The sequence below is a fragment of the Tympanuchus pallidicinctus genome, unplaced genomic scaffold, assembly GCF_026119805.1.
Source record: "Tympanuchus pallidicinctus isolate F22 unplaced genomic scaffold, pur_lepc_1.0 scaffold16, whole genome shotgun sequence".
Lineage (NCBI taxonomy): Eukaryota > Metazoa > Chordata > Aves > Galliformes > Phasianidae > Tympanuchus > Tympanuchus pallidicinctus.
The window spans coordinates 11,614,707-11,632,414 of record NW_026294679.1 but is presented as its reverse complement, the minus strand read 5'-3'; the positions used below and the strand labels follow the sequence as shown (position 1 = coordinate 11,632,414).

The 17,708-nt window shown below is 42.6% G+C and overlaps 2 protein-coding genes across 9 annotated transcripts in view; both read right to left on the bottom strand.

Annotated features, from left to right (window-relative positions):
* Positions 1 to 17,708, bottom strand: part of SH3PXD2A (SH3 and PX domains 2A) — a 236,364-nt gene that overhangs the window by 12,271 nt on the left and 206,385 nt on the right. For all 8 annotated transcript variants that reach the window (XM_052677857.1, XM_052677858.1, XM_052677856.1 and 5 more), the window contains 4 exons: positions 8,579 to 8,696; positions 2,775 to 3,106; positions 1,872 to 1,921; positions 34 to 153 (listed from right to left, as the gene is read on the bottom strand). In XM_052677857.1, the coding sequence (XP_052533817.1) occupies positions 34 to 153; positions 1,872 to 1,921; positions 2,775 to 3,106; positions 8,579 to 8,696 (620 nt within the window). The remainder of the gene's footprint in view (positions 1 to 33; positions 154 to 1,871; positions 1,922 to 2,774; positions 3,107 to 8,578; positions 8,697 to 17,708) is intronic.
* ATP5MK (ATP synthase membrane subunit k) overlaps positions 1 to 17,708 on the bottom strand; it is a 426,737-nt gene that overhangs the window by 208,400 nt on the left and 200,629 nt on the right. The window lies entirely within an intron of this gene.

The window sequence follows — 17,708 nt, the reverse complement described above, 5'->3', positions numbered from 1 at the left end:
TATTTTTCCACTGTTTGCACTGTTAAGGCTCACCTCTGCCTTTTGTCCACCGCGAAAGCTTATCCCATCAGAGATACACGACTGGAACTCTGCAATGGTGTAGTATTCCACTTCCACAGAGGGTGGCTCTGGTGGTTTGGGCAACTGAAAACCCTATGGCAAACAGGAAGTTTCGTTCAGTTAAACCATAGAAACAGCAGGCTGAACAGCAGTATGAACGAGAAATTGCCTTCTCAGACATTCTATTCACTGAACTCTTTCTTCTTCCTGTGCAACTTCCTAAAGAGATGGGATGCAAGAGAGAAGGCTTTCTAAATATGCACTGTCAATGACATTTTTGCTAGCTACTGCGAGTGTGATAATCTTTACCTGAACAGTAAAACATTTTACTGATGGGGCATAAACTGTGAGCTGCCATATCAGTCACAGCCACCCCATTTACTCTGGGGCTTTGTCCAGTAACACTCCATTCTGGATGACTTGTCACAACTGCAGAAAAATGCATTGCAACATGCCTATGATAGATTCTGCCTATTGCCAAATATACTACTATAAAAATGTAATGTAATTATTGCTTTTAATATGCTGCTGGATTGTAATTCTTCAATGACATGACCAAATGGATATCTTCAACAAGAAAGGAGAGCTTTGCTCAGCTTAAGTGATAAAAGAAGGGGAAGAACGTCACTATAGAACAAAAAGATTCCTGTTTCTCTCCATAACAGTCCCAAAACAATACCAACATCCAAATGTCAACAAAACCCACATTTACATTTTACAATTGCTCCACGAGAAACAAGACACTGATATTTATGGCTATTACAATAGCATATCAGACTTCTCTAAAAGCTATATGCTTTTACATTAAGCTATCACATTTTAGAGGGTATATTCACCTGGTTGCTTGAGAGGCATCTCAAGTAACACAAACTGACCAAAAAAAGCTGTAGCAAAGATTGAATACTATGCATTGTCTGTCTACAAAGAAGTTATTACTGTGACTTCTGTGCGATAGATTACTTCAGATGTGAACTACCCAGATGATGGTCCAAATGTCACAAATTGTTTCAAAATTCCACACTCCCAGCTTTGAAAATAAAGGACCAAAGAAGGTCTTACTCCTGCAGCACGCACCCTTCCATAAGATCCCAAGTCATTTTAAACATATACGACAGTGAAGCTTAGCCACCTCAGAGATGGGAACAATGGAAGGAGGGAAGACACTCCCAGGTGCTACGACAAGTCATCTATCATTTCAGGTCAAAAGACAGAGTCCTTGAAAAAAATATTCAGAAGAACTTTAAAGCTTCCAAGTCAGCCAAATGGGCTTTAATGCATTCACAGTACACACTGGATTTACAACGTTCTCCCTACTTAAAACTTTTATTTTCCTGTGAAAATACTCATACCACCAATTCTTCATATGGTTGAAGGGTTGGTATGAAACTGCTGGGTCAGATCAGTTAGAGTTCTACATACTTATTTGTGAAAGCTTCTGATATCTAACTCCCAAAGTCTCACGTCCAACACGACTTTCTCCTCCTCAAAATACCTTTTCAGTAGGACTGAAAGTGACTACTTTCTAGGTTCAGACATAACATAGCATCAAAATATTCTATATGGACTGCAAATTAAGAACAGTTCAACATTTTCAAAAATTTTCAAGATGTTGCCCTAACTAAAGAAAACAAATCTCCCAATTAACATTAGGGTATCTATGTCTGTTCAACAATAAAATGAACAGTCATGAAAATAAAGGATGTCTCTGATATGCCCCACTGCACCACACTTAGTACAATTGTAGGAAGCCTAATGAAGTATCCACACTCCTCCTACCCCACTGCTACTATATATTGTAAAACAATACAAACCAGACTGGATTCTCTTCGTGGGGGTGGCCTTGTTCTTAAATTTGGAGAACCTAAGCAGGAAAGATGAGGGGAAATTTTCTTTAACTTGTTAGATACTGCTAAACACATTCTTCAGCAGCTCTCCTCTGTTACAATTATTAGAAATCAATATTTGAAATATTTAAGCGATCTCTGTGAAACAAGGCAGGAAGCCACGAGGATATATTAGAAATACTAAGGTAACTTTGTTATTCATCTCAGCTAGGCTAGCAAATTTAAAAGGAAATCACTGCCAGAAAGTAGTGGATTGTATTTTCTGCTGGAACTGACCAGGCCATTGGAGACAAGCCAGCAAAGAACTGGCCTAATATCTAGCTTTCCCCCCAGCAGTAAAAATAATCCACTCTATTAGTAACATTTATATTATCCTTTCTCAAAGTATCTTACCATTCCCTGCCCAGATGAGTGTTAGCATCTGCATTTTGCCGATGAAGCAGTACAAACATTATAGCAACTTGATCCCAGGAAAAAAGCAAAACAAACGCAAGATAAGATGTATATGGTCTCCTTGATTTGAACGCACCATCACATCATCTGCATTACCACAGCTGAGGGGCAGCACATTTTATGGTGCATAGAAGAGGGAAAAAAACCTTTTCCTGAAATAAAATGTTGTCTCCACACAGAGGCTAAAATAAACAAGCATTAGCCAGTCTTTATATAAAGTCAAATTTTATCACTATTAAAAAATGACCGTAACTTGGAGTTCCTGCAAATCTACAGACAAGTGCAAAGATCTACACAACAGGCTCAGCTCTAAGGGCAGCATGTGCTGGACCTAAGCTGACCTTAAGTAACACCAGTCCTGAAAGACAGAAAACAATTCATTGCAAATTGGAAATCCTCACTACTTTAATGACTTACTTATCTGAGCTCTTTGTGGCGCTATCCTTGCTATGGCTGGAGATCCCTGGGCCAGTTTGGAAGCCTGCTTGTCTGGTGTCATCATGGCATTACCATTAGAGTCATTGCAAAGAATAGGCAAACTGATTTCCTTCTTGGTGATATGTGTTTCTGAGGTCTCATTTTCTGCTTGAGTTTCCTTGTCAGTGGATTTCTTGTTCAGCAGGTTACTGATCTCCATGATGTTTCCAATGATTTCCACTGGCCCAGTTAAGTTCTTTTTTCTAGATGGAAGATCATCTTTAGCCTTCTTCAGATATGAAGCTGGGGCCCAGCCCTCTTTGCCAAGATACCTGCAGGCGCAAAAGGAAATATCAACACATTGAACACAGCTTTCTCAATGCAGTTCAGGTGCAACAACAAAGGCAAAATTAATGGATAATGGCATAAAACAAAACTTGGAGACCACAAAAGCTGATCTGAGTACTGAATTTATTACCTATTGACATCTCAAAGTCAGTTCAGCTAGTAGCAAACTGCAGACTACAGTCAAGTCACTTATCATAAAGTCTCTCTGAGTAAGGAACGTAGTTACTCACAAGACCAAGAGCTTGAACACTTTTGTTTTATGCCCCATCTAGACAGTACTAAAAAAAATTCAGTATTCTTCCATACAGCAAAAAAATGCAAGCTAGTGAGTAAAAGATTTTAACCCTTCCAAGCAGCAACTCAAAATAGAAAAGAGTTAAAGTAAGAATGAAATTCATCCACACACAGAGCCCCTGCATGCGCTCTATAAAAGGTACTTGTGCAATCCTATCTCCTTGTAATTATAATAATGAATACTTCCCCTCCTCTCATAACTCCCAGTCTTGTCTGATCAGCTTTTTTATTTTTATGGAGAATATGGGATTGTTGAACCACTGTAGCTTCCTCCATCACTGCATGGTCAAGAAAAAAATGTGACTAGAAAAAAATACAGCCAGCTTTGATGGAGACTCATTTTCTTAAACAAGCTAGGGGCTATTTGAAGAAATAAACTGGGAAATCTGAAAAGACACTTGAATCCAGTACGAGTTCCTGGAGCATCAGACTGAGCTGCTCATGCTACACTTCAAACTGAAGTCATTCTTCCACAACTGGGCTTTTGGGAAGATGGTTTTTCTAACTCCTGCCATTCCTAACACCTCAGCAGGGATTTCAGATTACAATCAGACTCCAGGGAGGACTATGTGGATGAACTCTGCTTTCCCTAATGAAACCTTAACTTGCTACAGAGTGAGTCACTGAAGCCCTTCTCTCTTTAATCTCTCACGATACCCAAGGCAGGTGCTTGAACTGTAAGTGGGAAAGCAGGCCTCATTAAATTCCTGGTGCTCAGGAAATCTGCAGGAAATACAAAGGTTAAAACAGTAGGACTCTAAGGCTCTTCAGCGAAGGTAGAAATTCAGACTGCAAAGGAGGAAGCTGAGTGGGGAAATATCATAAAATTAGTTTTCAATTAGATTCATAACTGTTATGGAAAGCAAGGATTCTGTGGTTCACTGTGAGATTAATGCACCAGGGCATATCCTGGGCTCATCCATCACATTTGGACACTCAAGAAGGGCACCAAGACTTTATGGATGAAACAGGAACACGTACTGTATGTTGTCTTCCTTAGACTTTTTGTTAGTATCCTGCTGTACAAAACAATTTCTGTACTTACAGCAAGAAGTACAAAGGTCTCTGTGTTCAAAAGCTTGCTTTTTCCTCCCCTCTCATCTATATCAACAAGGACACAAAACAGAGATGCTTCTGTTTCCTACAGCAGCTTCTCTCTGTCATGCATGAAGGCAAAGATAAGGATCTTCCCTGTTCAGAGCTCAGCTATGAGTTTTTCCAAGGATTCTGGTATCAAAGAAAAACATCCCAAGAGCTTTGAGCTTTGTTTGCAGCAAGGAGACTAATAAAAAGTAATGAAGTGATAATGACTTGATTTGGCTTCTAACAGATATGCAACAACAAGCTACTGATACTGCATCAGGATATGACTTCGATCTACACAATTCTGTCCTCTTTGAGGATTTTCAGACAAACCACAAACTGAGCTGAAAGAGAAAAAAAAAAAAAAAAAAGACTTCCATATGTTCCACTGCAACACATGCCCCCCGTTATGAGGAGGCATCTCAGTACCATTTTTAAGTCTTGAAGACTTTTCGCTCCATCTGCTTTTGCAGTAGATGGTCCTTCTGCAGAGCTACAGATCAGTGCATTAGGTAAGTTTGTTGTTGTTTTTGGAAGGACAGAGAACTTTACATAATTTGGAAATGTCAAGATTTTAGCTTGAAGAGAAAGCTAGGCTGGCCAGTGCACTGAGAACTGCAGCGAACACTGCAAAGGTTATTTTAACAGAGCTTGATTGTGCAAAATCAGCAAGAAAAAATATTCTACATCCATCTTAGTTTGTGGGTGACTTAATATGCTTAAGATCAGAGAAGCAGCAACAGGCAGGTTCTGTGCTGGCTCGTTAGTTCTCCTGCCAACTGTGTGTGGCTGTTTGGATCAGCCCATATAATCCCACTGCTTCAGACCTCTGATCTCACACAGTTTCTCCCAATGAATAGAAGCAGCAATAGCTGGACAGTTCATAACTCTGGGCAACGCACCCTCATGGCAGAGGCTGTTGCTAGCTGCTCCTTCCTATGAGTCAGTAAATTCAATCTGAAGTTAATGCTGAGCAGTAGCTGCCAGCAACTGCCAGCTTATTTCTGCATGTCCACAAATAAAATGATGCTTATGTAAGATGTCAAATAGGCTTACACCTTAGTTCTTGAACAACATGGTAATCTCAAACCGCTTTTGCAAACATCAGCTCAAAGACTACTCTCACCTACAAAACAGGGAGATCAACAACTAATGGCAAATGCCAACCAGCTTCAGAAAAGTCTTGAACCAGTAACAGCCTTCACTTCACGTCCAAGAGCTGAATCACAAACATCCTTCCTTCTTTCATAATCACAACCCACTGGAAATACCTCAAACCCCAGCCTAGGTCCCTCCCAGCTCTGGGGCAGCTACTTACCACCCCAAGTGCACCTCATTCACTTGGGCTCAGGCTCAGATCAAATAACAAAACTGAAGCAGCAGACTGATAGCAAATTCTCTGCTTAGTGTGTTGTGATCTGAATGCTAACAGGCACCATGAGAGTACCTCCAGGTGAGGGTTGTGATGGAAAGCAAGATTTAAATAATGGGCGCTAACGTCATCAGGAAGTGCACAGATCCACTGAACTCAGTGGAGCAGTACAAAGGATCCATGTCAGAGCATTTGTTTCATTTCTCACATTTGAAACAATTTTTTTTTTAAAGACATAACATACAAAAGTAAAGGAAAACATCAATATTGTCTCTAGCTTCTATAGCAAAGAAATGGGAGGGTTATAGAATGAGGTGCTCTGATTTGGTTCCCCGTGATTCCAAAACTCTCCATTTATATTACGTGAAGGAAAAAATGGATTCAAACCATAGGAATGTTTTAAAAAAAAAAAATAATAAAATAAAGGCAGAAATGCCTGTGTGAGTCTGAGAGTCACATCTGCTTTCCAGCTCCAGAGCACTGGAACTACTCCAGAGGGAAGCAAACTGGGGGAGGAAAAAAAAAAAAAAAGAAAAAAGGAAAAAAAAAAAAGAAAAAAAGAAGGACAGGAAATGAGGATCAGCACATGGCAAGGAATTTGGGGAAATTACATATTTAAGGTGGAACATGCTAATGTCTTTAAGGTGGATTCCATTTGCAAGCTGCTGGGTTTGTTTGTATTTCTGGACATTTATGCGGGGCTCTGCTATCCAGCTCAGCAAACAACAAAGCAGCAGGATTCAGCTGCAACCTCTTCCCACCTTCCTGCATGCTCACTGCAGAAGAAGGAGTTGCTGCCTGTAAGGCACTCAGTGCTCAGAATGAAGAATTGTTGAGGATGAGGAACCTTTTTTCTGAGTGGTCCCAAATAGTATCATGGGGGTTTAAGCCTAATAAATAGCACAAGAAGTTCAAGATGGTTTGGGCTGCAAAGAAGCAGCTTGCCAGAGACGGATCACTGCATCAACATTTCTCAAAGTGTTGCTAGTGGAAAAATAAGTTTCTAAGAGCTGAATAAACCTCCAGGCAGAGAGCAGAGTAGTGCGCTACAGCAGCAGAGGACGAATGGCATCAAAGCACCAATGCACTCCTATGGGGAAGAGCAAACAGAGGCTGCTCAACCCAAAAATGTCTCTTTAAGAAGAAAAGCTAAGGACGTGCTGCATTCCCAGCCTATCATGGAGAGGGTGTGGAACCCAGTGGCCTTCAAGTGGATGAATGTGAAGGAGCCACTTCAGCAAGCATCACTGTATGCCAGATTGCACTTCTACTGTAGAGCCTGATAAGCACACACTTGCGCTTTAGTTCCTAGAAAACCATGTGCCTAGTTGAAAGGACAGTGCAAGGGAAAAGAAAGAAAGGGATTTCTATTTATTGTACAGCTGTTGGCATGGCAAGGGGAAACTATGGTAGTAATGCAGATGCATTTCAAAGAACACTAAAATAAACTGGAGGTATCTTGCATTGCTTCTTCCCTCACAAAGTCTACATGCTGTTGGCTCCTCTAGCTGCAACTTTGGATTCCACTCCTGAGAATGATTATAGGAGAAAAAAATGTGACCTGACCAAACCCAGGCATTCTGAGTGCCTCCTATCTAGAGTACCTCCCTGACTCCACTGCTATCTTTATTAGCCTCTTCCCTCTATGGGAGCATTAGATGGAAAAGAAAAATCTATTTTCTAACTACAGGACATCAAGAAAAACAACAACACTGCTTTGGTCAGCAATTTCATAGCCCTCATTCATCGCTATTGAATCAAGCAGAACTCAAACAAAAGGAAGTTACAACTTGAAGAGGGAAAAGGGAAAAATCATTACATGCTGAACAGAAAGATGACTCCAGGAGATGTGCTGCATTGCCTGAGAGACAAACTGGCATTTAAGGTATCTGTTGTATCACTTCTTGTTTAAAAGGACCTGAGATGTCACAATACCACCAGATCCATACACCTGAACAATGCATTTGTTATGAAGAGGCAGAATCCTACGTGCTGTGTAAGCCTAGATGGAGAAAGTTTGCAAAGTACTGACACCTTATATCCCTATCTTAGACACGCTTAACATACATTTAACAACATTTTTCCAGAAAAATCTCCTTTTAAAGTGCTTAAGCCTCTATGACTGTTATTTCAAATACATAGTTAGATACATGATGATAACTTCACCTGCCCTTGGAACACATTCCTGAAGGCCCAGTCTGGATAAGCAGAAGTCAGGCGAATTACCTGAAGCATCAGTAAATTTTATGAAGAGCAATAGCCAGAAAATTGATCTTTTGTCCCTGAAAACAGCACTGTCTACCCCAAACAGCTCAGCAGACCACAATAAGCCTTTCAGCATTGCTATAAATGATTTAAACATACTGCAGAAAAACTTACACTGGAAATATTAAAATCACACGCAACAGGACTTGTCAGGACTGTCATAACTCAGATATGGGCTTTTAACTTGAAGGAAGGAAAAAATTTCCACAGGTTAAGGAATTTCCCCACTAGAATAGTCTACAGCCTTTGCACACACTGTAGTATTTCGTTAATCAACATCACATTGTCTTTGCCTTTTCTTTACGTTTCTTCAAGATGCAGTATGGATAATCTGGGTTTGCTTGCCCAGCTACAGAATTAGTTAAGTGCTAACGTTAAGTAAACAATCAGAAAAGTTCATTGCCACAGGCCCTGTGGAACCGTGGCAGCGCAGCTTCTTTACCTGATGTACCACCATCCTTCCAGGTTCTTTTGGATGACCTCCACGGTGACCCCTTTTTCGAACCCAATCTCATCCTTCCCCTGGCTGGCGTACGGCTGAATAGTGACATATTTCTCCTCTGGTGAAGGGAGAAAAGGCAACATCAGTTAGGATCAGAATTAGTCCAGCTGTTTTTCTGTTCTGCTTGCTTTTAAACTGTTATGCAGTGATTACGTGGAGCCATTGCAAAAGGCGGAGCCCAGCTCAGGGGCCCACTGATTATTTATGCTGACGACATGATAGATAATCAGCCCCTTGCCACTACCCTGCTGCTGATAATCACAAAGCATTTCCATGCCAATAATGACACAAAGTCCCGTGAGAGCTTCCCTCTCCCCTCCCCATGTTCCTCGAGTGGGTAAGAGAGAGGATTTGTAGCTGGACTTCACTCCCATACTGTAACTTGACAGAATCAACCCAGCTGCCAAATCAGCAGAGCGTCACTGCAGGAGCTCCAGCCAGTTGGCTCTTTTGAACACGCACATGGCTGCACGAAATATTGTGTTACTGAAACCTGAGCCCCAGGTCCACAGAGAGACTGATGCTCCCCAGCACGGAGGGGTTGGCCCATCATGCTGCTCTCTCTGCACCTCCAGAGCAGTGTGAAGTGGCAGGAATGAGCTTGAACCAGCATTTAAAGAAGTGACCTATGAATAGAAGGGTCTTGTGTTTAATAGGAGACCATAAAGCATCTTGAGATTGTGGGTTGTGAAGTGTTTGCAAGCACACTTTTGCTAGACCTCACTCCAGAGAAGTACACAAGGGGCAGTGGTAAAGGAGAAGAAAGCCAAGACATACTTCAAAAGTATAACCTAGATTTCAAGTATGGTCTTTGAGCCAAACACTCTACTCATCTCCAGCACCTATTACCTTTCCAGGCTGGGCAGAGGTGAGCAGATGTGCTGAGCCCAAGCCAAAGAGCAGAGCAAACAGCCATCATCTCAGCATCTTCGCCCACCCACAAGGAATCATCTCCTGCAGCATCTCCATCATGCTCTCAGTCAATCTTCACAGAATCACAGAATGGCCAGCGTTGGAAGGGACCTCAAAGATCATGAATCTCCAACCCCCCTACCACATGCAGGGCCACCAACCTCCACATTTAATACTAGACCAGGCTGCCCAGGGCCCCATCCAACCTACCCTTGAACACCTCCAGGGACGAGGCATCCACAACCTCTCTGGGCAGCCTGTTCCAGCACCTCACCACTCTCATAGTAAAGAACTTCCCCCTGACATCCAACCTAAATCTTCCCTCCCTCAACTTAAAACCATTTCTCCATGTCCCGCTGTTATCTATCCTTTCAAAGAGTTGATTCCCCTCCTGTCTGTAGGCTCCCTTTAGGTACTGAAAGGCTGCAATCTTCTCCTCTGTTAGCTTAAAGTACAGCTGGCATTGAAAACAATTACCAAACTCCTCCACTGAACTCAAGCTACAGTGCATTTAACAGTATGAGTTTCTGTGGCTACATCAGAGCAGGGAAGGCCATCACGGAGGTACACAATCCAACAGCCTTTCCAGCACTTTCTGCTGGCAATCACAACAAGGCACGGCCAGGAGCAAACGGGAGGGGTTGTCTGTGCACAGGCAGGAAATTAAATGAATCCAGAGTTCCTGATCACTGCAGAACAAGGGAGCTATGAGAAGGTTGAAAGCACTTTTAGAGAAAAAGAAGCAGACCCAACCATCTGCTGGGTTTTGTGGTTCAACTACATCTTGGTGCTGGGTGAAGTATAGAAAATTAAAAGAAAAATCCTTACTCAGACAGAGTAAGAAACATCTGAGAAGTGGGGAAAAAAGTTGGCAGGCTGTCCGATGGCAGAAAATTCAGTAAAATGACATCTGAAATCAACTCCTTTCAATGGAATGCATTGGATGCTAATTCTGACAGAGTAAAACCTGTGAAAACCTTTGCTTCCAAAAAGAAAATATTCTCTCCTACTCCCTGTTAATGCAATTACTTTATTACTGCTAAGGAATTCCAGTTTGTGATCAGCATCAAGATACAGCATCTTCCCCACAGACGTACTCTGCTATAAGATGATAAGTCTGATGAGTACTGAAGCAGCTAATGAAACCTGGCTTCAAAGTCTCGGGAGAGTTTTCCTTCTATGTGCTCCTGCTCTGCACGGTAAAGGCAGACTCGTTCTTAATCTATTTAAAATGATTGCTGCTGGTGGAGTTTTGCATCCAGTTTCATCACCCACAAAACCCCAAGCGCTAAAGTGAACTCCGGAAAATCTCTGGACAGAGGAGAGGGCCAAGAGGAAATTCAGGTACAGAGCTGCAACACACTCCAGAGAAACACTACACTTCCAGAGACATTTCTAGGACAGCTACAAAGAGCTGTCATGTGCTTGCTTAGTACTGGAAGAAGGCTTTGCTTGGTCTCCTCCACACCAAAGCTGCTCTGTAACCGAGGCTGCTGAAGGTCCCCCTTGCCACTACAGCTACAGCAGGAGTCTCTCTGTTTCCCTTACTTTCTTCCTCATGCGCACCTGCTGTAGCTAAAGCCAGCAATTCAGCCAGTTCCAGCTCCTCTTGCCAGGCAAAGCAGTCCTACTGTCTCCAGGGATGCAACTTCCCTCCTTCTACAGAGGACAGGGGAAGTCATAGCTCAGGCATTCACACCTGCAACAGAGCATTCCAAACTGCTGCTCCAGCATGGTCTCTTGTGGCTGAGGAATGGCCACAATGTTCACCCACCAACTCCAGCAGCAGCGTGTCTGAGTCTGAAAATGCAAGTGAAATCAAAATTTGCGGACAGGCTCCTTCGCAAATCAGGATGCAATCACCCTCTGAACATTAGATCTCTTCCAACCCTACTGAAAACACTGTTTCAAGTCTATACAGGTTGCTCCAAAAGGAATGCCTCCTATTTATTTCCATACCAAGGAGAAGCCACATCCTCCCATTGGCGCAGCTGCAGCCTTTCCTGATCTTCCCACTATTACTTAGGTTTAATGGGGAGAGACTGCTCCTAAGTAGCACTCTGCCTCCAGTACTGTCGTTACTGTGTGGCCTACTGCTCTCATCTTGCTGCCTGGCATCACACTCAATACTGCCTGTCAGTTGCTCCAAATGACCAGAAACACTGGACAACTCCTGAAATAAACAAGGAATTGCTAGGGCAGGTGTAATCCCATCTGGGGGGCCATAACACTAGGATGCACAGGTGAGACTGGTGGGTCTTTCTGAGCTGCCACAGTCTGTCTTATTCTGTCCTGGAGCACCTTCATTCTTAGATCTTCATTCTTGTAGCTGTTAACTCCTCTTCGAGAGGAGAGGCTTCAGGAGATTCCTCCCTGCAGGGAGGGAAGGGAAAATTAAAAAGAGACTGAATGGAAGTGGAAGGCTGAGAGAGAAGTTCTCTCGTGAAGCAAGACAATCATAGCTCTGAGGGTAAAAATCCACTCAGAAAAGAGTGCCCAATAACGTTTGTCTTTCACAGTTCTATTTTTGAGCTTACAGATCAAAAACAGGAAGGCACCATTAAAATTTCCCCTTGCAAAGTGCTTTCAAAGCAAAAATTATGGTCGTTTCCAAGATTACACACGTTTGGTTTCTGTCAGTGGTGCAGAGGATACCACAAACACACATGAGGTTTGTAACTTAAACAGTACTCTGAAGACACGGGTCCCCTTGCAACCCAAGTGTAATTCTGGTTTGCTTCTTAGAGACTGTCTCCAGGCAGAGGATGTTACGCATAAACCAATATTTGCTGGAGGGAGCAGTGGAGCTTTCAATAGCTGTGTCACTTAAGAGGATTGATGCAGCATTCAACATATCAGATTACTATTCACAAGTCTTTAAGAGAAGATATCTGACACTTTATGATTGATATGCAAAGTTACTGGAAAGACTTAACATAGATGAATGGCTTCATGAGAGAATCAGCAGAGCAGCAGTCAGTGGCAAGACACTGCTCTGAATCACACTGGCAATTCTGAAATATACTGCTTTTGTTCAGACACTGTGACAGGCAGCAGTACAGAATACACGTCAGTGAACCATCCCAGATCCACCAATAAAGTTACGTGCCGTAGATCTGCAAAGAATTCACAAGTGTTTAATCCTGATTCATCAAGTTTTGACTTAACAATTACCAGTCAAAAAAAAAAAGAAAAAAAAAGCAAGAATATAACTCATATTCCCCAGTTGCAGCTTCCATTACATCAACTTCACTGTTGAGGTCAAGTGGGCAGAATTAGCTCTACTGCGTGACACAAAACACATACACCAGCTACAGGGCTGCATTCTGGAAATAAAGAGATGAGAGTCTGACTCCTTTTCAGGATCAGTTGAAAACGGCACACAGACACTTCTGAGTACGCGACAGTCAGAGATCTGTCAATAGTTCAGACAACTTCCCTTATATTTCCATATTTCTAGTTTGCAGGTCAAACGTATCTTTTCCAGCTCAACTGAAGGAGATACCTCTACTGGAAAATCAGCTACCCTTGTAGATCTAAGCATGGCACTCATGAGGAAGCAATGCCTTCTTGTCAGAGAGATACGATACGAGCCTGTCACATCATGAATTATTCAATTGCAACCCACTTAGCTTGGAAGGCAAGGATTATCACATGCCATTCCCTCCTCCTGGACACTGACACATTTAAAACGCGCAGAACAAGAATTTCTGCCCTGTTTGGACTACCAGACCCACACCACCCACCTGGAGCATTCCCAGAGTCTCTGGCAGTCCAGTGCTGAGTCCACTTGTTACTATAAAACCTGACATCCCCATTGGCCTTTCTCCTCCTTCCTTTTTTCTCCTCAGAGGCAGGCTTCTATTTTACTCTGCTTTTTCCTTAAATCGCCCTAGGAAAGGCAGTAGAGCTTGGAAGCAACATTTATATAAGCTGAGAGCTGAGGCCTTTCCTATACACAAATGACAGGCTGGTGATGGTGCAGCTTCTCCTAGCTTTGAGATCAGAGTCCTACCTGAGACTGCTGAAAGCAACGCGAAAGTAACTCACATCAAACAATCCAAAAAGCAAGTTGGGACAATTTAACAGCGCCTGTGCATCTTTTTCTACTGATTTTCAGATGCAGTTTAATAAAGTGCAACTTTTTGCATTAAAAGTACTTATAACATTGCTTTTAAATCATGCTATGATTCAGGAGGGCTTCATGCCAGATGATACTTATTCTTGTGTAACGGCAGACCAAGACAACAATGCTTCACAGTGTTTTTTTGTCTAGAACTAGAGCCTCTCATTAAAGATCCAGCAGATGCATTCACTCCATCACCCTCCCTTTAACCAGCAAACACCCAAACAGGTTCCCTTTTGTTTCATCTGCTGTATTTTTGTCTACACGAGAAAATGGAATCTGAAAGAAATTTTAGACATTGGATATGGCATTTTCCATACCAGGTGCCCCATTAAGACAGAGGAAAAACCTCAGAACAGCTAAGATGAAGCTACATCAGTTCCTGACGAAACTATTTAATTATCAGAAAGAGCAAGGCACTGAACTTGACAGCCTAAGAGGTTTCTTCCAATCCCATCTGTCAAACGCAGACTTCAGATTTTACACGTGTGCTCACACACACACACTAGAGTTATGAGGTGTCTTGAGAAAGGAACTTGGTCCCTCCTCTGGTTGTCTGGATTTATACTTACTCAGGTCAAGGAAAGCAGACCTCTGGTATTACTGCTAGAGCTGTAACATAGAACTTCAGTAGCAGTTTCCAAATCTTCCTTATTCAACCTTCCCAATTCCCTTGGCACTGGTTATTTCAGATTCTTTCTAGTCTATCACCAAGGTAACAGCTCCTTTTCCCAACACCTTCAAAATCTTCTATCACTGCTGCTCCCCTCAGCTAGATCTCGGACCCTTCCGTCTCTTTTGCACAGCCACCTCCTCTCTTTTGCTACCTTCCCAGCACACTGCTCTTGTCCAGAATCACTCTGCTTCTTCAACCACTTTCTATCAGGTGTGGCATCCAATTGAATTGCCCCACCTTGCATTTTTAAGCCTTAGGGATACCATCTTGCTTTAATATCCTACTACATGTAACTGTTTCACTCCCTTTCCATTTCCCACTCCTCCAAATCCTTTCATCTTTCTGTGCTCGGCTCCATGCCTTTCCCATGATGCCTCATCAACCTGAACAGGCTCCCTCCTCTGTGGTATCAAATAACCCCAAACCTCTCAAATCCTTACTAAAATAAGCTTCACCTACCCCAGCTTCCTGCCTTGCCAAACAAGCTTAGTTTTAGCCCTTCTCTAAAAGCTTTTAGAAATACCAAATAAGTATCACTTTCCACTGTGAAAAACCTTTTGGTTGTAATAAGACGCATGCCAAATTGCCACTTGCCCAGGCTCCTTTGATGCATGAGCTTTCGTTCTCTTTGTTTAGGCTGTAAAGTATTTGGGACTGGAACCTTGCATTTATGGCAGTGAAAATACCACGCACATTTCCAGCCCTGCATAATCAGTCTCAACTCTCCCAGGCAAACGGCCAGCGCTCAGACATTTCTGTGTCCAAGTTCTGAATGCCCTGCAATGCACACCCCTCCTTCACCTAGATTTCAGAAGTTTGCTCTCTCCTCTCTCCATAAACAAGCGTGCAAGCTATCCACAGCACTTCAGGAGCCAAGTAAGGGAGCAATTTCCTTTGCTCAGCTGGTGCCTGGACATGCCCCCAACTTTCTGTAACCCCAGGCTGGTTGGAAATGTTAGGGGGAGGATAGAGGGGAGCTGGGCTAGAAATTAGCCAATTAACGATTTCTCAGCAAAATGCAACAGCCCCAACCCTACATCTTCCAAACCACAGAAGAATTTTCTTTCAAAATACTTTCCCCTCAGTCAGCAATCTGCTCACCCTCCCCCCTTTGTCAGACCTGCTTCTGGAAAAAGTCTCCCTGCTCCAGAGAGAGACGCGGCGACTCAACACCGGCTGTGCTTTCCTTGTCTAAATATTCTGCAGAGAAAAGAACTAGCCACAGCTATCAAATGTGACCATTTGCAGACAGGAGCTCTTCAGCTTTTGTCTCTCTCCCATTCCTTCCTGTCCCCTCTTTTTTTTTTTTTCCTTTAAATAGCAGAAACATCATGCCAACACACACACACAAAAGAATAATGACATTTCTTCTAAACAGTTCTGTATTACACATGCTTGACATTCAACCAGCAAGAAGTAATAAACATTTACTACTTTGCTTGGAGTACAAGGGTGGGAGGAGGTAGGAGAAAAAGGAAGAAACTAAACTACATCTAGTGCTCTGTGCCAAGATGCACTTGGGCAAAAGATGGCTTCAAGCCTCAAGAGCAATTTGGTGGCTTCCGAGCTGCCTCCCCTCTGCTCCATCACTCCCAACAAGTTGGGCAAGCACTAGGAAGACGTATAGTTTTCAAGCACGAACTTTAACTCTTCCTTTCAATAGCCTATTTCTTGTGCTAGCAGCTACTCTTACATAATAGGTTCATTTGACAGGAATACAGTCTGTGTGTTGCTACACTGTTGGCACAAATAAATGTAAAGTACTCCCCTGCACTGTACCAGCTCCAATGAGAATGCTGGGCACAAACCCAGAGAAGCAGTAACGTACAGCAAATATCTGGCACATAAAACAGCATGTAAACCCCCATTTTTCCCAATCAAACTCTAATAGCACAAATGACTTCTTGTGAAATAAGCTCATAAACAATCCCAAGCTCTCGTCTAGGCGAATTTCCAGGTAAATGCATCTGTAGAAACAACATTTCACCTGGTGCAAGAGAATGTGAACTCTGCACCTTGTGGGTCCAACAAGGGTCAGTCTGAAGAAAACTACAAATGTTCAAGCTTCTCCTCACAATCAGCATTTGTATTAGGCTGGGTCTCAAAAACTACAGGCCAACATTTAGAAAATATACCATATTTAGAAACATTCAACTTTTTTTTTTTTTAAATAAAAAAAAAAGCTCTGCAACTACACAAGAAACATAAACCAACATAATCTCTTAGATCTGGGCACACCACAGACGGTTTTAAAGAGAAAACTTCAGTAACAAATGTCATCTGTTTCTCTTTGTAAAAACAGACTACAGCTGTTCTCTTTGCAGATTTTTTTCCAGCTTTATAAAAGGAGCACTACTACGATATTCAATAATTTGTCTTTCATCTTTCTTCTTTGCAGACCCAGCAACATTACTCCCAGATATCTGAGCCTTGGGGTTGCTCAGCCTCTTTAAAGGTCTTTGGAAAAAGTCAAAGTAAGCCTCAAGTTGCCTCCAAAGTCCTGGCCTTCAGATCCATCTTCAGTTATGGCTTAAGCGGTTTCATCTCAAAACTAGACAGTAAAACAGTTTCTATTTATGCCTGAGTACCACTAATGAATGGAAGCATCCTTTTAGCTTGCCTTGAACTCCGGTGAACTCTCAGAGCTAACCGCTCAAAAAGCTGGGACCATCTCAAGCAGAATATCGCTGGGTGGGAAGAATTTCAGCCAAAAAGTTTAATTGAATTTATTTCCAAGAAAGAGGCCAAGTGGGGGAGGGGAAGCTGTTTTCCCTGCATTAAGCAGTTTTGGCAGCCTCATATTTGTGCAGCCTCATGTTCTTCTGTGCTTTGGAGCACGAGCTCGAAGGCTAGCAGCAGCATATGCACAGTTCACATATTCTGTCATTTCTGTGCAAACCCACCCAAATTTGGCCTTGTTAGAAGCCTTTTGGGCTGGAATGGGAGGGAAGGAAGCAAAAAACAAGTCTCTACTGACCTCGCGTAAACCGTGATCTGTTAGAGAGCAGTGGGCTGGACACCCAAAACGACTCATACTTCTCCAAATGCAGTTTGGAACGGATGAATGCTTGAACAGGCTGCTGCTATACCAGATGCATCCTACCTCCACTGTGTCCCCAGGTTCTCAGAGCACTATCTTTACTTCCCATCAACCTGTTCCTGTAAGAACTTCCTCATCTCACATCTCAAATAACACCATACACCTTAGGTTTAGCAAATGTGGCCAGTTTTGGCTGAAATGCATCGGAGGGAACTCATACAAGCAGATCCTCCTTGGAAGATGTTCAGTCCTTGAGATGCTGCCATGATCTAGCTTGAGATAAGGCACATTGTCCAAGACAATTTTAAACCCAGCA